Here is a 22,231-nt window from a genome sequence, read left to right as displayed (position 1 = left end):
TGGTATCTTCCCAGCGTGATTCTCACCCCTGAGGTTCTCCCATTTCTTCATGGGTTGCCCTCTTCTCTAACTTCTTGCAGTAGAATCAGGGAATGGAACAACCAGGGAGGGTACAGACTTAATCATCATCTTGTCTGACTCGTTTATTTTAGTGGTATTGAAAATGAAGTCCAGAATGTGGAAGAGACTTCAAAAAAGCACAAGGAGAGCTCAGGTCTCTAGATTCCTAGTGTAGTATGTTCTTTCTCAGGTCAGGAATGGTATTAACCTTGAACAATACCAGAACTATCACTCTGTTGCTCTTTACACAGCTTTACACACCTGGGTACCTGTTGTTGGGTGGTAAATACTTACAAGTCTACATACAGATTTCGATATAAGGATTTTAGGTATACATCCCCAAGGCTGGAATGATTAGATTGTTGACTATTCTTGCCATTTTCACAAACACAGAATCAGATACTTTTAGAGTTGGAGGGAAGATTATTTTCCATGGGAACTATAATGTCCCTACCTTTGCAGTAGTCTGAATTTGCAAGACATGCTCTCAGAAGGCAGCTTATTTCCTCCTAGTTATTTTGTCTACAATTTCAGGAGCTGACAGCATGAGCATGGTTGTCTTAAATTGTGAATGGTTTCTGCTTCAGGATTGTACAGCTGGGTCCAGTGACAAGTCAATCACATAGTCCAGACACTTCATTAATTCACTCATTCACTCAATCTTATTGGACACACCTGCCATCTGCTAGTCATAAGGTATGGACACAATCTCAGTTCATTCTCACAATAACCTTATGAGATTGGTGTTACTTATATTCTGCAAATGGGAAAACTGAGAAACAGTGACCTTTTATGTGTGTGTGTTGGACATTGACAAAACCTCATGTAGAAAATGGGACTAGGGCATTCCAGAGCAAGAAAGAACTTTATTGTTAGGAGAAAAATGTCTTGAAATTGAAATAGCAACATGAGTTATTTTACCTGCAAGCTGTGAACAAATACAAAAATATACCTATAGCCCATAGAAAAGAAATCCAGTGTTCGTTGAGTACTTTATTAGCTCTAAGCATTAATTGTATCAATCACTCTTAACCGAGCCAATGGAACTCAGTGCGATTCTTTTCTTTGTCTTGTATATAGTTAGAACTAAAGGTGTTGAAAATATGCAGAGGGCCTGATCAGTTAGTAACTGAAAGTTTTGGTTCCCATTGAAAAATTAGATCAAGTTTCAAAATTTAACAATCATACTTTTTGAAAAAAAGAGGTAGAGAAGAAGTCACTTGTTTTTTCCCTAGGCTCATGTACTTAAACCAAGGCTGACCATCTCTGTGGCTCTCCTACATGGCAGGTCTATGTTTATGGACCATGGGTCCTTGCTGGCTGAGCCCTTCACTGGCTGTATCATGGGATTTTTTTTTTTTTTTTTTTTAACTCATTCAGTCATTGGTTATAGGGTATGGAGAACCTTCCCAGTACATTCCAAGAGAGCTCTTGGCACAGATCCTGTACTCAAGGAACTTCACCATTTGTAGGGTATCTATCTACCCAAATGACTGGCACTGTCAATAGAATTTTTCTGCAATGACGGTTAAGTGTTCTCTGTCTGTGTTCTCTAATGTGTAGCCGTTAACTACTTTAAGGATGACCAATGTGACTGAGGAACTGAATTTTAAATTTTATTTAATTAAAATTTAAATAGCCTCATGATCTAAACTGTCTTCTACCCATCCTTGCATTTTAATATGAATGCATCTGTAGTGGGAGTACTCTTCAGGCCATATGGTATGAAGCAGAAAATGCTTGACTGAAATCATGTAAAATTTGAGACATATAGAACATGCAAATAAATCAAAGGCAAGACAAAGATGAAGAGTATGGAGATGAAAAAGATCAAAGAGGCAGAGGACTGCAAGCTCTAGGCAAGAGAAAGCAGAGAAGTAGCTTAATACAGATTTGAGGTTGGGGTGTTCTTTATATGATCTTCATGTAATTATACAACTTTAACATTTTAATACATATTCATTGTAGAAAGTTTAAAAATGATAGAAAAGTATAATAGGAAAATGAAATATCCCCATAATCCCCAAACCCAGAAATACTTTATATCCACATTTGGGATCATATCAAATTGCTATTTCTGAAGGTTAAAAAACAGTTATGTCTAAAATTTGATATGATTCAACCTAGCATATATAGTACATGTATCATTAGTATCCTAATTTTTACTTTACATATTTGAGCATTCTTCTATGAAATTATAAATTAAACTATTTACACTATTTCAAGATTGTCTAGCTCATTCCCTTCTGTTGGACATTTAGGCTGTTTGCAGTTCGGGATCACAATCAAAAGTGCTGCTGCTTGAAACTCCTTGTCCTGAAATATTTATCCTCAGCTTTCCTCAGTTCCTCAGGATAGACATCCAGAAAGGGAATTACTCGGTCATTGGTTATGGACAGTGTTATTATTCATGATTCATATTGCCAAATGGCTTTCTGGAAAGGTTGCAGTAACAGAACTATGGCAGGGAGGGCTAGCGCTGGACTCTTGCCAGCGTTGAGGATTATTGCCTTTTCAAAATCTTTGCAGATTTAATGGATTTTAAAACATCTCATTGTTTAGTTTGCATTTCCTTGATTACTAATTAGGTTGACTGCTTTTTCTTATGTTTATTAGCCATTTCTTCTTTTTTAAAAATGCCTATTTATATTCTTTGCCTGTTTTTCAAACAGGGAGTAGTATTAATCCTTTCTCTGTTAGATTTGTTGTAAATATGTTCCCCAGCTTGTCATTTATATTCTTAAATTTTGTTTTTACTCTGATGTAAAGTGTTAAATTTTCCATAGACAAAATCATCAATATTTTTCTTTCTGATTTCTTTTAATGCTTTTATGCCCAGACAATTCTTTTCTCATTCAGGGATTGATTAAATTTACTCACCCATATTTCCTCTTAAAGTGTTTTTTATATGTCATTTCTAAGATTCTGACTTCTAATCTGTCTGAAATTTATTTTTGTGTATGGTATGAAGTTGTAAAAATTAATTTGACTATTTTCCCCCAATAGTTCACTTTTCCAGTGACATTTTTGAATAATTTGTCTTTTCCTCATTGCTTTAGATTCTTTCCTTATCATATATTAGGTTCTTAAACATGCCAGATCTGAATTAGGTCTATGAATCAGGCTCCATTCATTTGTATGTTAATTCTTATGTCTGTTCCACCTTTTAATAATGTAGCTTTTTAAAAAATATATTTTAATATCTAGTAGGGCAAGCCAACCCATTATTCATCTTTTTTCCCCCCAAAAAATGTTTAATTACTTTCATCCATTTATTCCTCCAAATGGATGTCTAGTTGAAAATCCCCTTGGCACATAATAGGTACTTAGAGATTCATTCAACAGATATCTGCTATAATATTTAGCTTTTTAATCCAAAAACATGTTGATTTTATTTGAATTTAATTTCACTTCAGTCTTCTTTAATGTGTTGCATTCCTGAGATAAACTCTATTTGCATGCCTGGCAAATCTTTAAATGACATTTAATGAAAAATTAATTTTCTTTTTACAGCTTATTTGGACTTCATTCTTTTAGTTGTAAGACAACTTTATCTGTGATGAATGGTAGCCATTTTTTATTTGTCATGGAATCACATCATAGACTGAAAGCTGTAGAACATGGTTACCCTAAACTTTAAATAAGTTCACTTTTAAAATGCTATTTGCAGATGGTATTATGACCACAACCTAATTATTAAACTTTTTAAATGCATGAATATTATACAAAGATCCTATATATGAAAGATTAATACACAAAGGAGGGAATTTGCTCTTCTTGAATTATTTCAAAAATAAGAAAAATTGGACAGCAAAAAACATTAAGAAAACATTAAAATTAACAACATTAACCATAATCCCATTTTCCAGAGATAACCACTGTGTACATGTATATATGTAGTTTTTATGCATAGACACACACCAGTGTATTACAACTGGGATAAGTCTGTACATGCTGTTTTATAATCTATTTTTCCTACTTAACAATAGACTGTGAAACTTCCCATGGCTTTAATACTCTTGTACAGTATCATATTTAACGGCTCTGTATAGTGGATATTCCGGGGATTACTCTACCAGTCCTGTGTGGTTGAACATTGAGATTTTGTGGGTTTTTTCAATAGTATAAAGTCATAATAAGCATCTTTACACCCCACCTTAACATTCTTCTAGTCTCTAGCATGTGATCTGTGTGCGGAGTACATGTGCATTTTCATCCCTGGACAAGGCAAACTCATGGCTCCCTGGTCATGGCAAGGACTCCCCTTCTAACGGGAGCTGGAAAAGAGCAAAGAGGACCAGGTTTCCCGGTCTCCTGGAGGTATTTTGCTCAGATTACCAGGAAAAATTGAAAGTGTTAGAGAATTGACGAAGAAAATAGTTTCAGAGAACTTGGAACAGAATTTTAGCAGCTTTGATCATTTATTCTACTTACCAGGTAGATTTCAAGTTCTGGCTCACCTGGGTTTGTATTTGCCACTCCCTGTACCCCAGTACCCAGATCTGCAACCTCTAGCTTTTCTTCCTCTGTGAACTCCCCATTCACAATGGCCTGACAGCTCAAGGCCAACCAAGGAAAAGGCCCACTGTGCCTGGACTTTATTTTCTTTCTTTTTCTTTATTATGTAATGTTAGTCACCATAAAGTACATCATTAGTTTTTGATGTAGTTTTCCATGATTCATTGTTTGCTTATAACACTCAGTGCTCCTCCTTAATGCCATCACCGGGCTAATCCATCCCCCCAGCCCCTCCCTTCTGAAACCCTCAGTTTGTTTCTCCGAGTCCGTAGTCTCATGGATAGTCTCCCCCTCTGATTTCCCCCGCTTCATTTTTCCCTTCCTTATCCTAATGTCCTCCAGGCTATTCCTTATGTTCCACAAATAAGTAAAACCTTATGATAATTGAGTACCTCTGCTTGACTTATTTCACTCAGCATAATCTCCTCCAGTCCCATCCATGTTGATGCAAAAGTTGGGTATTCATCCTTTCTGATGGCTGCGTAATATTCCATTGTATATATGGACCACATTGTCTTTTTTTTTTTTTTTTTTTGAGAGAGAGCATGAGTGAGAGAATAGAAGCAGAAGGAGCAGCAGAGGGAGAGGGAGAAGCAGACTCCCCACTGATCAAGGAGCCTGATATGGGGCTCAATCCCAGGACCCTGGGATCATGACCTGAGGTGAAGGCAGATGCTCAACCGACTGAGTCACCCTGGTGCCCCAAGGCCACATCCTCTTTATCCATTCATCTATTGAAGGGCATCTCGGCTTCTTCCACAGTTTGGCTATCGTGGACTTTCTTTGGGCCTCTTACTCTTTTTCCCTGCAGGCAGCTGGGATTCCTTATGGGGCTCTGAATATTTCACCTAAAGGTAGCTATTAGGGCTGCTTCATCTTAGACAGTGGCTTGTCGTTGACATGTGTTTGGGGTACGGGTACTTCTGAGAAATGCCACGTGGACCCATATACATTTGTCTGGAGCCCAGCCTCATAAAGGCAGTGGGAGAGGGGTGCTGGGAGAGAAAGAATGAGGCTGACAGCTACAGGCTTCAACACTTAGAAATCACAGTGGGAGGGATGCCCATGACCTCTGGACACAGGTGGAAGGGGCAAGTAGTTGCTGGGCTCTATCAGCAGCTGGTCTTCTTTTGAGCATAGGAGACTTTCCTTACATCTGAGGAAACTGGCTAGGGAAGCTGAGGTTGGAACACTTGCCAAACAGCTCAGATTGGGTAAGGGCTAGAAAAAATAAAAATTCAGAGGCACCCCATGGACGAGTGTGAGCATCATGGCTTATGGGTATGTAGTGGGAAAGTGAGCAGGCATTTTTCAGCTGCCGTTTACTTTATTACTGAGTTTTCTTTATTCAACTTGTATACTCACCATTTGTTTGACATAATCAACACTTAATAATACACATCTGTTGTACTAGGCCACATGTTAAGGCTTCCAAGATGAACAGGGAAGATGTTAAAGGGGTGTTATATTTACTTAGCCATCAGTTATGTGTATGGTTCCTTCATATAGATTTTGTCTCTTATTTATCACCACAGCCTGTGAAGTAGTTTTTTTTTGTTTTTGTTTTTGTTTTTTATCTCTGGTGAGGAAACAGAGACCCAGGGAGGTTAAGTAAGTTGCCCAAGTGCACACAGCTAATACATCCTGGAGTTGGGAGTCAGACTTGGTTCTCTCTGAATGCAGAGCCTGGGCTTTACTCAGGGCTGTGAGCTGCCTCTCAGGTTGTGCCTGCCCTGGGGGAGCTCATCATCTCATGCAAAAAAACAGCTTGTTGAGTAGATAGTGGCCAGGTGTGCTCTGCTGGGATTGCCTACCTCAGAATCCTTGAGAACGCCCTTCTTTTCCCACCAGACTCCAAGAGATCTTGTTAAGCAACTTTGTAGACCCCTTCTGCTGGCTCTTTTACCAGAACCCCTCATGGGTCTAGGAAAGGACTTGGGTCAAGTTGTTCTCCCTCTACTAGCAGGGGTTAGAGGCCAGGGAATCTTCTAATAGGAAGGCTTCTAGGAAAGGCACTGCCTAAGGGTCTGTAAAACTCCTTTCATACTGAACCTCACTTCTGGCTCGCAATAACCGCAGTGAGAGCACCTGCTCTCACTGACCTTCTCCCTAGAGAATGGGGTCCTGTACCTAGTCTTCATTTTCTACCGTCTGCCTCAGCCTCCTTCTATTCAAGCTGAGGCATCTAAGTCATTCCTTTTCAGTTAATTTTTCTGCCAGCCCAAACACAGGTTTCCATCTAGTCCATGAGTGTTAGAAGAAAGTGAACCATGAGTAGGGCAGATGGTAGATGATAGGATGCAGTGGTTAGAACTCAAGAGAGATTGTAAGGTCTTTTTGGCCTTGCTTTAGACAAATGGTTCTCAGCTATTTAGGGTACCATTGACCCATTTTGAAAATCTGGAGAAAATTAGAATTGCACAGATTCTCTTCTTGGAAAACTGAGTACTCATGGACATATATGCAATAATTGGCATGCAGGTTCATGAGGTTTATGGCCCTCCCCAACCACACACATTTTTAAGGCAGGGTTAGGAAGGTTGGTTTGGTTTACTAGGTGCTTCTGGAATATGTGGCTTAGTATGTCTTCTGGTAAGCCGAGTTGAGAGTTACCTAGGCAACTCTTTGCAGGCAGTGTCCCTCCCTTCTTGTTGTTTTCCATAATTCTGGAGAAAAATTCTAGCTTTGTGAGTTATTTGGATTACTCTGGTGTCCTATTCAGCACTTGATATTGTTACGCTTCTTTCTAAAGAAGTAGCAGGCGTCATGAGCCAGACTATCTTGAAATTGGTCCTTTCCTAGCTTATGCTGGCTCCTGGTTATGCTAAGTTCACAGGGGGTGCTTGGTTGCTTAACTCTGGCAAACATTAACTCATCTTTCTGTTACTCTGGAGAGGGACTAGGTCATGGGAAAAAAAAAGAAAACATATGCTTTAGCAACTCTTCTCCGTGTTCCCCTAAACCCACCAGAGAGACCTTGATTCTCACCACTGCCCTGTCTGGTCTAGAACCTTGCTGAGGATCCCATAACCCTTTGTCTCTCTTCTAGATACTGCTTTTTCAATTTTTAAACAATGTCTGAGAGCTTGAGTTTTATTATCCCTTTGGTATTTTCTGAATATTTGGTATTTTCTGAACATTTGTCTCTTGCATGTACCTCTATCTTTGTATTTCTTATATGATATTAAAATTACATGTTGATTTGCCCAATTCACCCCCTAGACTAAAAGTCCTACAGAGTCAGGAACTCTACATTTTGTATCATTTTACCCACAGTGATTGGAACTCTGCCTGAAACATATATGTGCTCAATAAATATTTGTCAGAATGAATTGGGTAGTGTTTAGATACCCAAGGTAATAACCTAAGGAAAGATTTAAAAATCACTTAAAACTGTAGGAATTTTTCCATGGCCAATCCATCTACCACAAATATGACTAACCAGAAAAACATAGTATTGGGATCCATAAGGAGTTTATGCTGTCTCATTTCCATGGGAGGGGAATGTGTGTGTGTGTGTGCATGTGTGTGTGTATGTGTATGATGTGCTCAGACCTTTCTTGGCTACTGCAATTATTTAAAAATAGTATCAAAACAAGTCTTTTTATTCTCTCCAGTAATCTCTCCGTGTCTGTGTGCCTTCAACACATCTTCGTATTTGTTTATTTCTCTGATATATCTTAATATCTCTTTCATCTCTGACTTTTTCCCATTCGGTTCATATATCCTAGGACTGGCTGGACAGCAGTCGCTCTAAGCAGCAACTGTGCAACTAGTTCAGGACCAAGGACAGCAGCATACATGTCCTTGAAGTGGGATGAGGTGCTTTAGTTTGCTGAACTTATTCAATAATATGACCTCGGGGTGTAGTTTTCTCACCTGTCAGGCTGCTCTTGCAATTCTACAATGTCATTACTCTGGCCCTAGGTGTTTCGTGTCTGTGATGGACCTGTGTCCGGTCTGTGCCCACTCCGTCCTTGTGGCATTGCTTCCACTGATGGGTAGTAAGACTAGGGCAAGAATGGCACAGCTCTGGAGTCAGAAAGTCTGGAGGTAGGAGTGGAGAAAAGCTCTGCGCTGAGATGAGAGGAACTGCTTTAGGAGCTGCCTATGAGGGTCTCCTGCTCTGAGTTTTGCAGTCAGCTTTTGCTGCTTTACTGCTACCTGCATTTCCAGCTCTGGGGAGCAGGGCAGAGTGGGGGGTTAGTGAGGAGGTACAGCACCATTTCGTGTTTGCATACCTGCTGTTCCACAGTGACAGAGACCAAAGCTGGATTTTCAGATCAATAATTTCATCTCTAACCCGAAGTCATTTCCTGATTAAATTAAAATTAATTAAAATTCAAATACACACACTGGGGAAGAGGAAAAGGGACTGAGAGTGAGGGTCCCAAGGACTGAGCCTTCTATATGTCTGAACCACAGTACACTTTCTGCCTCCACCTCTGAATATCTCTGTAACTCTCTCTAAATATATAAGCAAATATACTGTGAATGTTTAACAGTTGATTCATATTCATCACTGACTAATTCATCACTGGCTAATGTTCTGTGTTACTTTGAGGACCCATTTAAGAGTAATACTCGGTGTAGCAAAAAGACAATAAATCTACCACCAACACTACTATCCATGAGGTATGAGCACTTTAAATAACCTAGTCTGTTAGCAAAGATTCCGTTTTTAAAAAGTGATTGTCAGACATAATCTCTTCTGAAGTGGCCATTTTCTTATATCCAGAGAACACTGGATGTTGTCAAGCTTTCCAGGGAAGGAGGGAGTGAGGGAGGGTGAGTGAGTGAGCCTGTGTGTGTGGCAGCTGAGGTCTCAACTCAGCTAATATTAAATCTCATGAAGAATAAACGGAAACGGTTTGCTCATTAGCTGGGCTTAGAGAGGTGTTACCCACATGTGTAAAGTGCTAATTATTAGTGATCTTTAACGCAGCTAATTTAGCAACGGTGTTACAAATTTCTGCTCTTCAAAAGTAGCCCATTAGCCAGGCCTTTATATCTAATATTGACTTTAGAAAGTTAATATTGAAATTGGCCACAATTAGAGTTCATGTGGAAGCCCGAGAGAGAGAAAGATGAAGACGGGGGTAGAAACAGGCCGGGTGAAGGACCAGGGTAGGAAGAGGCACAGCAGCCAGTGGGTGCCGTTGGTTGTTGGTGTGGAGGGCACTGTGGCAGTGGGGGGGAATAAGAATCTGTCCTGAGTTGTTCCTAAGCTGTGTGCTTAGAGATAAGCCTCCAGACCCCCCCCCCCGCCGACCCCAGAGCTTAGGGTCTCCAGAGGGATCCAGATGGAGCGGCAGAGATGGCACAACAGTGAGGGGCCTGCCACGTGACATACAGAGAAGGAGGAACCAGCCCAGCCTGGGCAGGAGAGGAGGCACTGGGGAAGACACCCTGGACAAGATACACGGCTCAGTAGAACATAGGGCAGGGAACAGTCATTGTGGGGAGTGACGGACAAGTGCATGTCAGACTTTGGAGAAAGTAGATATTGCTTTTCCCTGGTGGAATGACTGGCCAGTCTGGCCCCTGTCCTCTCAAGTCCCTGACTGCTGTGTCACGTTGCATGAGACCTAGTCAACTGGCTTGGAAAAGCTTAGTGTTTAGCCTTTACCAAAAGAGGAGCCCATGTTTTTGTTTCCCTCCCCTCTCCCTTTTTGCATTGAAATCAGATTAGCTGAGGCTTGTGAACATCCTTCTGATAGAAGTGCCAGGGAGGAGCTGAGTTCTGCTAGGAGAGAGGGAGCTGGCGGCTGATGCTGCTTGGGCTGGCCTGGCGCTCGCAGGTGTCCGTGGTGAGGGATGGTGGCTTCCGGCAGCTGGCCTCAGTGTGGGTGGACAGATCCGCAGGTGGGGGAGAGGCAGGTGGATCTCTACACCATGCTGTGTGTTCTGTTGCTGACACAAAGCTGCCCAGTCTCCTTCTCTGCCAGATTGATTCCTTCCTGTCAGTGCGCGCTTCCTGCCTCAGTGGCAGTTGCTTTAACTAGAGCTCCAAGGGACTTATTTATAGTCGCTGGAGGAGTTTTCCAACAGCCAGTTTCCTCAGTTTCCTCAATAGCTCATTAGCATCTGTAAAGAGGAGAGGAGACATTCACCTCCATCTGCCTGTGTGTGTGTGTGTGTGTGTGTGTGTGTGTGTGTTAGTACAGGAAAGATGTGAAGGAGAGAAGGGACAGTGAGGGGAATGGAGATCATTGCCTCTGCCTACCAATGACTTCCTTCCCAACCCCAGGTGTACCGACAGTGTCTTCCTCCTGTGGCATTGCCCATCTAGTCCCTATACAGAAGGGACCATAAGGGACCATGTCCTTAAATTTCTTTCCTCTATGATTCAGTTCCATGTTGAATTTTCATGGGGTCTTACTCAAACTCCCAGCCTCCTACTGGCCTGGCAGGTACCTCACAAACAAGCATGGTTCCTGCTTCTCTTGGACTTCAGGAGAAGATAAAAAGAGACAAAATTCTAGTGCCCCCAGCCCTCACATTCCTTTTTTTTCCTTTTTTTTTTTTTTTTTAAGATTTTATTTATTTATTTGACAGAGAAAGAGAGAGAGATCACAAGTAGGCAGAGAGGCAGGCAGAGAGAGGGGGAAGCAGGCTCACTGCTGAGCAGAGAGCCCGATGCGGGGCTCAATCCCAGGACCCTGAGATTATGACCTGAGCCGAAGGCAGAGGCTTAACCCACTGAGCCACCCAGGCAACCCCAGCCCTCACATTCTAGCACCCAGTTCAGCAAGGGTCACATGTCCCATCCTCCCCCAGCTCCTTACACAGTAGAATGTGACATGAAGTTTACAGTCAGAGCCTGCTGGTTCCAGCTCTTTTCTGGAACCACAGCCTTCCTTTTGGACCAGCCAGGTGCCACCTGGCTCTGGCCTGTGCGGTGATGCAGTCCCAGCTCTCTGAGCTTCTGAAGGCACTTGCAGCCACATCTTTACTGTTGCCTTCCCAGGAGCCTGCCCTGTTGAGATATCCAGATTCAGAGTGCGATCAGAGAGCCCAACTACCACCTCCATGCCCTCCTTTCCATCACTCCTTAACCCTGCTTTACTGTTTAGCCTGCATACTCTCCCCATCTCTGGCACATGCCCTGTTCACCCCATCTTCTCCTCCTTGGCATATGCTGCTTGTCACTGGGACACCATTCTGTGGCCCTATCCTTACTCGAACCCTGGTTCAAAGACCACCTTCTTGCTTCCTACTCACCACTTTTACTCTCTGTCTTCTTAGGATTGTGCATACTCAGTGTCAGTCCAGTATTTCTGGAGTCTCTTTTGCATGATAGGCACTGTGCTAAGTGCTGGGGCAGGGCAAAGAGTAAGACATGGTCCCTACCCCAGGGTGTTGGAATCCGTTAATGGTGAGTAGAATGAAAACATAGAAATGACTTTCAGGAGAGAGAGAGTACAACGTGTAGTCAGGGATGGCTCAACTGGACGGGAAGGTCAGGGAAACTACACGGAAGTAATGATGGATTTGGGAGGGATAAAAGAGGTAAAATCAGCAGAACCAAGCAACTGAACTGGTATTTGGGGTAAAGGAGTTGGAGGAGTCTAGGAGACCTCCCATGTTTCTGTTGGGGTAAGTTAGTGGGTAGTGGCACTAATAATCAGGATATAGGGGATATAGGACAGCCAGGCTAGGAGAGGGCAGGAGGGTCTTCATCAGAACCTCAGAACCAGAAGTTGTTTTTCCTCCAGAGTCTGGTAGCTTCTGGGTCAGGGGAAATGGGCACTAGGTATTTTACTAGGCTGAAAACTCTCAGAGAGCAGAAATTGGGTCTCCCCTCCCAGGAAGATGATTGTCTGAGATGAGCACTGTGTTCTCATTAGGTGTGGAGCTCTCTTGGGTGGGGACACCTCTCCTTCCCCTCTTTCTCATCTAGTATTGACCCATGTTCAGGGCTTTGTACCCGTGGGTGGGAGTGCAGGTGCGATGAAGAGGCATGAACCTGACTGGCTCCTTGTCTTCCAGGGCATGGCAGAGATGGTTTCTTGGTCTTTAAATGTATGTATGATACTGAGAGCAGTTAGAGAAGACAGGGCTCTGAGGGTTGGGGTAGTGAGGAGATTTGTTGCAAAACTAAAATATCTGCTACATGAGGGTTGTTTGATGGGTTAAGCCATCAAAATCCTGAGCAGCTTGGACAGGTATTATTCATAACCACTCCGACTACCAAAAAACAAGACATGGTCCAGTCTCAGTGCCCTGGAGGGGAAACTCCTCTATCTCTCCCATAGCCTATTTACTCCAGAGCTGAATCTGGGTGATGGGTTTCAGGAAAGTGGCTGAGTCTTTGGGATTGTTGGGTGGTGGCGAGGGGGTCTTCCCGTGGTGGAGGTGGGAGGGGTGATGAGCAGCTCTAGATCAGATTTGAGAGGTTCTGTTTAGACTAGGCTAAAGGGTGATTGTATCCATCTCTGCCTCTGAGGCAGCTCTGAAATCGAAGACAGATGTTGGTGTATAGATCTTCCACAAATGCACCATGCATACGAATCACTGGGGTTTCTTGTTAAAATGCAGGTTCTGATTCTGCAGTCTGGGGTAGGGCCTAGATTATGCATCTCTAGCAAGATTCTAGTTGGTAGGGGAGGCTTGTTACTTTGAGTAGGAAAGCTTTAGGTCGCACCTTTCCTTTGAGTTCCCTTGCATTCTGTACAGGTGACGTCTTGTCTCTGATAACAGCTCGCCGTCCTATCTGCATACCTGTCCATCTCTGCCTGCAAGCCCCCTGGAGAGTGGGGTCCCTTGCTTATTTGTCTAAGAACCACCATGCCTAACGTAAGGCCTAACACATAATAGGTGCTCAATGAAGAACTGATGGAAGAATGGCTGTGGAAATAGGAAACAGTCCCAATTATACCCAAACTAAGGCTCAGCCTCATGAGCTCTTAGAACTCTCAGCTGAAACCACTTGTCTCCTGTGCAGCAGCTCAGTGAGTCAGGGCCACTCTGATCAAGGCTTCCATGCTGGACACACTGGCATGGAGGGGGAAAATGAGGTGGAGACCTACCTGAGCACGGGTGACACAGGGTCAGGACCAATCAAGGCAATGAGATAATATTAAAATACTTACACAGTCACTTCTCAGTAAGTGCACATTAAGGGGGTATGGCTGAGAACCGAAAAGAAATAAAGAACAATCCATGGGCACCTTGGTGGCTTGCACCTACAATTGCTCAAAACTTAGCTGCTGGTGTCTTTACTTGTAGAAATCAGCGCTACTTTCTAGAGGAACCTAGCATGGGGCACAAGGCACACAGCTGCCCTGGGATCCTCCCTGCCATCCTGGAACCATGAAACAACAGACGGAGGACCTCTGACACCAGGGCCAGTCCCGCTATTGCCACGCGGGGTCCTGCAGAGGCTGGGAGCCAGGGTAAGGGAGAGGGGCACCTTGCCGCGTGGGGAAGGCTGACTAGGAAGAGGTCAAGGGGAGCAGGCAGCAGCAACGTAATCACAGCACATTCGGAGAGAGGACATGGCAGAAGTGGGGCTCAGAGAAGTCCCACGCTGGAGATCCCGGGGAGGTGGCTGTGGTAATTTTTACTTCCCTAATAGATGCGGAGCATTTCAACTTTGCTAATTAACCGAACAGCAGGCTCGTAATTCTGACAGCAGCAGGACACAAATGGGGTGGGATTAGTGTTGAATGCCATCGAAGCATGCCTTTGTCCTTAAGAGAAAGCAGGAAACTCACGTTGGGTCAGGTCCCTGAGGGTGCCCTCTGGTTCCTTTTTTTTTTTTTTTTTTCCCTACAGTAACTCCAAAGAGCACAGGGGCTTTTATTTCTTCTCGGTCTTTCTTTAGATCTAGGAAGGAGGCTGCTGTTTCAACAGGCTTTTCTTTTAAGGGGGGAAGCTGATCTACGGTGGGTCTAGAGTTTGTAGGGTCATGTGATATTATCAAATATACTTTGTTCAGAGATAGCAAGTGCAGGTCAGGTCTGCCTGCTGCCTCTGAGGTATGGGTGCCTCACAGAAGTTCTTCCATCACTAGCCTTCCGTTTTGGTAACTTGGGCTGTCCGTAAAATGGGCTGATGTGTCTTGGGCATCCTGATTCTGAAACTGATTCCTGGGAAAGAATGCCCTGAGAGGCCAGGGAAGAGTTGTTTATCTTCCCAAAGCACAATGAACCTTGCTGGGAGTTTGTTTCCAGCACTTTCTCTCAAAGCATATTGATCTGATAATCTGAGGATCTTAAAGGCCAATAAATATGAAGAAAAGGTTTAAAAAACCTCAAACTATCAGAGCTGAGTGGGACCCTGGAGATCGTCTATGTGGATCACCAGCCCTTGGTGTGACATATGAGGCCACTGACCATGCGCATGTCACTTGAGAAATGGTTACCATTTCATTCATTTCTTTATCCTTTCATCAAATATTTATTAAACATTTTCTATGAGGCTGCCCAGACATGTACCTGATAGTGAAAACATGTTGCTATTTCACTGGTCCTGTTTGAGTTAGTGTTCAATGGACTTCTCCTTTATTATATATCCTGACAGCTGGCTTCACAGGGGCCAGGGGGAATTGATACATAGGACCCTCAGCCAGTGCAAATAGGTCACCAACTTCTGAGCTGCTGGGCTAATTAGTTTAGCTCTACTTGGCTTTACATAATGCATATATTGTTGAAAAGTTGTTTGTAATTCAATTTTTGGCAAATGAAAAACTAATTGAAACCATTAAGGCAACTTTTATTTAAAGAAACCCTGGAGCAAATCCATTTATAATGTGAAAAATCTTGTTGTTGTTGGAAACGATTATCCCCTAGTTAAGGATTTTGTAAATCTAGACACTTTAGGTTTTCTTATGGTAGGCTCACAACCTGGGAGGTAGTTCAGCTGTGGTCTAAACCAGATGGGGGAAGACTCTGGCCTGGGAAGAGGAAGCCTTGGGAATCTTAGACCAGCCCAACCCAAGATACTGAAATTTACTCGGGCCAATGGCCAATGGTTGCAAGCTGCCGGGACAAGCCACTGCCTTTCTCTCAGGCCCTGGAGTCTGGAGGGGAGAAGGAAGAGGTGGGGCATGATGGGTGGGGTGTGAGGGATAGAATTCAGTGCTCCCTCTAGCTCTCCCTCCACAGGTAGAAGCCATAAGGGGGTAGGATAGGAAATCTTATGCTTCCATTATAATGAATTCCAAGGTCTTCCTTAATGTCTGGGGACTTCGTGGAATTAGAGCCGTCTTGTATACTTTAAGGGAGGTGGGGGAGAGGAAGAGCAGTGGAAAAAATAGGACAGGTGTTTTGAAGAAAAGAGGGTTATGTCATTCTTGTCAAATCTCATTCGTTTGGGCCTTCCTCTTTTTGAACTCGTAAAAAATCTGGAAGCAGACAGGACCGAAGTTTAACTTTTCTTATTAAAATTTTTTCCTATAGAAATGAAGGTGTATATAGTGATAGAGAGGAGAATGTTTTAAAACTGATGTATACAAAGATGTATTTCATATATGAAAATAGGCTGTTTTAACGCAGAGGTGTCCTTTTACACAAACAACTCATGTACCAGCTAAAGATGATCCTTGTCTAGTTGGTAAAGCTGGATTGGACTCTCCCCTGCCGAAGAAGCTGAAACATCTTACTGCATGAATTGGGAAGAACAAAAACAAAACCAAAAAACAACCTATGTGTCTATTTGTAAATTCTATAATAATTTATATGGATTCTAAGTGGTTTCTAGTAGTGAGATTTAATAGTTTCTGTGTTGGGACATAAGGTCAGAGTGTAAAGATCCGTACAAACAATGCTTATCATTAGAGATTTGTTGTTGTTGTTGTGTTATGTTTTTCTTCTTCTTTGGCCCACGTTCTTCTCAAAGTGAGCCTTGTACTGGGTTATTGCAGCATTAGGTCCTGTGGGCCAGCAAAGGGGAGCGACTGATGAATGAAAAGGCTCACTGTCTTCATGTGGTGAAAAAAATGAAGAAGAAATAGGTGAAATGGTCAGCGACACTTTGGGAATTTGGCTGGGGTTAGGGCATAACCCGCGACCACGGCAGACTGGCATTCTGAAGACACATCTCTCCTCTTCTTTGGTTGAGTGTGCAACTGGCTCATTTCCCTTCCCTAGGCCAGTGATTGTAACCCTGGGCTGTTGCCAGAATTCCCAGGCGAGCCTCGAAGCAGTCAGGATTTAGAGGTTGAGAAAGCCCTGAGTGGGGACCATCTTCCCAGATCGTTTTTCTGCAGATTATCTGATTGGGACCACAAGGGAGTAAGCCATGCTGAGAAAGGCACCTGAGCGGTTGCCGGTGGTCCTGGTTCTGTTACACTGAGCTGACGCAGAACCTCCTCTCTTCTGGTGTCCCTGCGTGTGATGTCCCTGGTGGTGATCCACAGCAGAGATCCCAGTTACGGCTCACAGGGTGTGGGCTGGCTCTCCCTGAGAGTCTTTGTGGGGTGCTTGGGCTAAATGTAAGGCTGCAGTGGGCTGGTCGCGGTTTTATGTGTACGTGTGTCTGTGTGTGCACGCGGGGGCTTCTCTTCCCACGTGCCTTATACTCGTACCAGGCTGGGTTGTCCTTTCTCCAGGCACATCATTATTTTCCATTCTATGTGAGCCCCAGGCCTCTGCCTCCAACCCTCTAATAGGAAGTCAGCTGGACCCCAGAAGGGACTCTGCAGCTAAGAAGGGAGATTTAGGCAGAGAATGAGTTGCTGAAGAAGGGAGTGCATTTCCTTCCCAGGAGACTGGTGTCTCCCCACCTCCTGTCTGTTGTGGACTGCTGAGGGTGACATTGAGGGGGAGGAGGAAGAAGGGTTATTGCATTCAATATTGCTTCCCACTTAGGGATATGGTGGTTTACTTTTACAGTTTGTACAATGAAAACTTAAGAGTCCCTGTGCCAGGTAGAGGAAAGGCAAAAATAATTACTTAGGGTTTTGTGGTCCATCCTGATATTAATTAACCTGTTCCATTGGTGTTTACTGATTGTACCAGACACCATGCTAGGCAAAGAGGTACAAAGTGGCTTTTAAAAAGCCCTGTCGTCAAGTTGCCCACAGCAGCAGGGCTGTGGCTGTTGCCTGCAAGGCACAGAACTTTGTATGTGTGGTGGGGGCGATCTGGACTGTCCTCTCCCTGGAAGGGACACTCACGTGGCCTGGCATCATGTGGAAGTGTCCTCTGTGTTGTGGACCTTCTCCCGTTCCATTGGTTCCACTGGGCTGGGCTGTAGCACCTGAACAAGGCACAACTTTGTGGCGTGTGATGGGGTTGGGGTGCTGAGGGAGGTACCCAGGGATTCAGCCATCTGACCTCTTTCATCCCAATTCCTTCTGTTTTGTCATCCCACAGGGTCTTTTCGGAATGATGGTTTGAAAGCTTCTGATGTCCTTCCCATCCTAAAGGAAAAAGTGGCCTTCGTGTCTGGTGAGTGTCTGTGGAACTTTGCTCTGTAAGGGACCTGGAAGAGTGTGTGTGTGCACAGGCATCTAGACAGTTGTTTTGTGGTATGTGAGAGAGGTTGTGGGGGTTGGTGTGGCACTCGGCGTGGCTGGCTGCATCCTTGCTCCGGAGCAGACAGAAAGAGGAGAGGGGGCACTGACCCAAGCTGGGTGCTCTGGAGGATACTCACAACCATGGCTGGGAGCCTCTCACCCGCACCCCCATACATACACCTGACCTCCCAACCCCTCCCTGGCCAGTCAGGTCCCTCATGGGCCACTGAGGTCCCTATGGAATATGCTCTAGTTGGAGGAGTCTGTTTATCTCACACACTCCCAGAGGTTTTATTTGGGTTCATCTCTGAGTGGATCAGATAGGGAAGGATAATTTTTTTCTGGCTCCTCTTTATCTCTCCTTCCTTGCAAAGGGAACTCAATTAAGTGTTTGTATCTATTTATTTTTCTGAATAATGGCTTCCAAATATTTATTTCCGACTTTTCTCTCCAACCCATCTTGTGCACCTGGATCTTTTAATGTCTGATTCAGGGGTCAGCAAACTACAGCTTGTGCGCCAGCCACCTGTTTTTTTTTTTTTTTTTTTTTAAGATTTTATTTATTTATTTGACAGACAGAGATCACAAGTAGGCAGAGAGGCAGGCAGAGAGATAGGGGGAAGCAGGCTCTCCACTGAGCAGAGAGCCCCATGTGGGGCTTGATCCCAGGACCCTGGGATCATGACCCGAGCCGAAGGCAGAGGCTTTAACCCACTGAGCCACCCAGGCACCCCCAGCCACCTGTTTTTTTAGGTAAAATTTGATTGGAACAAAGCCATGTGAATTTGTTTAGGTAGTATTTGTGTCCTATTGCTGTGTCTTACTGCTGGGTAACAAGTTACCACAAATTTGGTAGTGTTCAGCAATAGAAATGTATTCTCTCATGGTTCTGGAGGCCAGAAATCCGAAAGCAGTTTACTGGTCTGAAACCAAGGTGTCAGCAGGTCTGTGCTGTCTCCAGAGGCTCTTAGGAGAGAATTCGCCTCTTGCCTCTTCCAGCTTCTAGTGGCTGCTGGCATTCCTTGGTTTGTGGCCATGTCACTCCCATCTCTGCCTCTTTGGTGCCATTGCCTTTCCCTCTTCTGTCTGCATCAGATCTCTGTCTGCCTCTCTCTAACAAGGATACCTGTAACTGCATTTAGGGCCTTCTCATATAACCCAGGGTAATCTTCCCATCTCAGGATCCTTGAATAGTCACAGCTATAGACTCTCTTTTCCAAATAGGCTAACATTTATGGGTTCCAGGGATTAGGACCTGATATTTTGGGGGGCCACTGTTCAGCCTGCTATAGGCAGTGTCAATGGCTTCTTGCTAACTACAACAGCAGAGTTGAGTGATTTCCTCAGAGCCCAGATGACCATAAGTTTAAAGTATTTACTATCCAGACCTTTAAGAAGCGTTTGGTGGCCTGTGATGTAACTGAAGGCAAGCTACAGGAGCACCGGCCATCACTGTGGATGCTAGTTCCTGAGCTCCATCCTAGGCCTCCATTATAGAATCTCCCGCAGGGGCCGGGGTAAGGGCAGTGCCCACCAAGGATCACATTTAAAGAAATATACCCAAGTGCTCATGCCTTGTGGATTGAGCATTTGTCTCCGGGTGATCCTGATGGTCCACAAGGAGTGGTGGTAGGATCACAGGGAAGGAACGAGTGTCGTTTCACAGTGTATGGCTTCACTCCAGAGCTGCTGCTGGCCTGGCTGGTGGACAACAGACAAAATGGAGAGAAGGGAGAGAGAGGAGGTGGTTTGGGGAGGAGAAACCAAGCAGCGGGTGTCTCCTGCCTATTGAGAAGGAAGATGAGAGACTGATGATGATTCGGAATGTGGAGTTGGGAGGTGAGGGCAGAAATGCAATGGGAGTATGTGAGGTACAGAATGCACTTCTTGTTATTATTAGTAGTATTAGTAGTGACACTAGTGTTGCTGTTGCTGTGAGATGACATTGGTTGAGAAGCTGTCTTTCCACATGAGTGTTAGGTGCTTACGTATCTTATCAGGTAGTGAACCCCTGTCCCTGAAGATGCTGAAGCCCAGGATGAACAGCCCCTTGGTGGGACCACATGGCAGTGATTTTGGTATGGGTAGAGGTGTGGGTAAGACAACCTCTGAAGCCTTCGCACACTTGGATCAGAGTGCTTGCTGGACATGTGGGAGGACCCTGTGGGGAAGTTCTGAGAGCCACTGGGCAGCCCTAGGCCCCCGACTTTTGCTGCTGCCCATAGCCTGGCTCCAGGATGTGACCCACAGCCTTCTATTGTGTGCTCTCTATTCCCAAGCAGAGCCCAATCCTATCTTTTCTTCTTTTTCTTAATGGCTCTGATTCTCATTTAACTTGATGTCCCTCCTGTCTGCTTGGTATCCCGCTAATTCTCCCATGTCTCCTGTGCTCCTGTGCCTGAACTTCCTCTACTGGCCCTGATTTACTCACATTTTTTTCCGGCTTGAGCCTCTCTTCTTCCCAAGTCATTTCCCATTTTGCCTCCTCGAAGAAGCCTTTCTGGCTTTAATATTGAGCCTTCGAACACCATCCTATTCTGCATCAGTCCAGGACCTATGACTGCACATGCAGTACACATGAGAACCCTTGTTTGATCGTTCAGCTGGAGCCCTGAGGCCCAGCCAGCCCTAGAAAAGACCTTCCCAACTATAAAGAGTTGTCCTAAGGGAGCACACAGAATCAATGTGCCAGGAAGATGGTCCAGCATGAGGCAGGTAGAAGTTTCTCAGAGCAGGAGCAAGGGGACTGGGGCATGCAATTCACTCCCTTGTACTAATGTGGGCTGAGCAGCCCAGGGTACATCTTATTCATCTATGCACAGTGCCAGGAGCTTTTGGGCTTAGGGAACATTGCCTTTCCATGCCAGGGAAGGATGCTGAGGATGTGAAGGATATAGCTGGCTGCATCTGAAAAAAAAAAAAAAAAAAAACAAACAAACAAAAAAACCAGAAATAAGAAACAAACCAATAAAGCCTCTTATAACCTGAACTTTTAAAAGAAAAAAAATGTAAGAATAAAACAAAACAAAGAAACCCAGAAGTGAAGAATGCGTAGTTACAGTTGCATTTCTTTCTGTGAAGGAAGGTGGTAAGCATCACAAACTGTTGGTTGTGCCCATCCCTGTCTGCTAGTCCCCCCAGTGTGGCCAGGGCAAAGGAAAGCATGCTGCCATGGGAATACACATTTGGAAGAATCCAGTGAGTGTAGCTCCCTAGCTTCTGTGTGTGGGCGTGTGCACCTGTGTGTGCAGGCTCTGTGGCTGTGCCTCAGGGAGCCTCTGTCGCTCCAGCCTGGCCATTCTGCTCTGCATTCACAGCCTGTGTGCCTCCCTTTGCCCTCTCTGGCTCCCTTTGAGTGCCTGCGCCTCCCACTCCCAGCACCCGTTTGTGCCTTTTATGCAAGCTGCTTGTACGGTGCTCATTTCACCTCTCTTATCTTTATGTGCAGTCACGCCCTCCTCTTAGCCACCACCTGATGTCCCTCTCTGCCTCCTTATCTCCTACCAACAGCATTCTCTAGGCAGCTGCCGTAGCACGATCGCAGACCCTGAATCCATGTCTCCCAAAGTGTGTTCCATAGAACAACAGTTCCACCAGATGAGCCTCAAAAAAGAAAAAGGGGTTCTATAATCTGATGTTTGGGAAAGGCATATTATAGCTGCCTCATGGAGATTTGCCATGTTCATTAAAGCACATGTCTATTAAACACATGAAGCCATCTCCAAACTACAGAGTAACCTCATTCCCTTAGAAAAAATCATCCATTAACATCTCTCAGAACTACTGTCAGATGGACCAAACTTTGGTATAATTTCATCAATGTATTTTTCTTATTCCCACCCCCCCACAACTCCCCACCTCTCCCAATTGCCCTAACTGGAGCCCCCTGAAAATTTTGAGCACCATTCCTCCTCTGGCTCAATCAGGGAAGACTTAACTCCCTGTGCTTTAGCCTTTATCTCTTCCCCAACCCTGTCCTGCCCTGCCCCTATGCCTTGGAGAACATCAGACCATCCCTTCCTTTTTCTTCCTTTTTATCTCAGTCCTGTGGCTACTGGGCCCAAAGCCTCTCACACATAGGCCCACAGCAAGAATGTCATGAGTGAAGGAGTGACCCTTGAGGACCCTGCTACCATCTGTATCATCTTTTCAAAACGTGGCTACTTTTGTAGCCACTCTTGTCTTGTA

General features: G+C 44.5%; 1 protein-coding gene across 22 annotated transcripts in view; it reads left to right on the top strand.

The window, feature by feature from the left end:
- KALRN (kalirin RhoGEF kinase) overlaps positions 1-22,231 on the top strand; it is a 658,233-nt gene that overhangs the window by 168,026 nt on the left and 467,976 nt on the right. For all 22 annotated transcript variants that reach the window (XM_032869462.1, XM_032869460.1, XM_032869458.1 and 19 more), the window contains exon 2: positions 17,901-17,975. In XM_032869462.1, the coding sequence (XP_032725353.1) occupies positions 17,901-17,975 (75 nt within the window). The remainder of the gene's footprint in view (positions 1-17,900; positions 17,976-22,231) is intronic.

Source organism: Lontra canadensis, unplaced genomic scaffold (genome assembly GCF_010015895.1).
Source record: "Lontra canadensis isolate GAN:19392208 unplaced genomic scaffold, GSC_riverotter_1.0 scaffold38, whole genome shotgun sequence".
Lineage (NCBI taxonomy): Eukaryota > Metazoa > Chordata > Mammalia > Carnivora > Mustelidae > Lontra > Lontra canadensis.
This window is presented reverse-complemented; position numbering and strand designations above follow the sequence as displayed.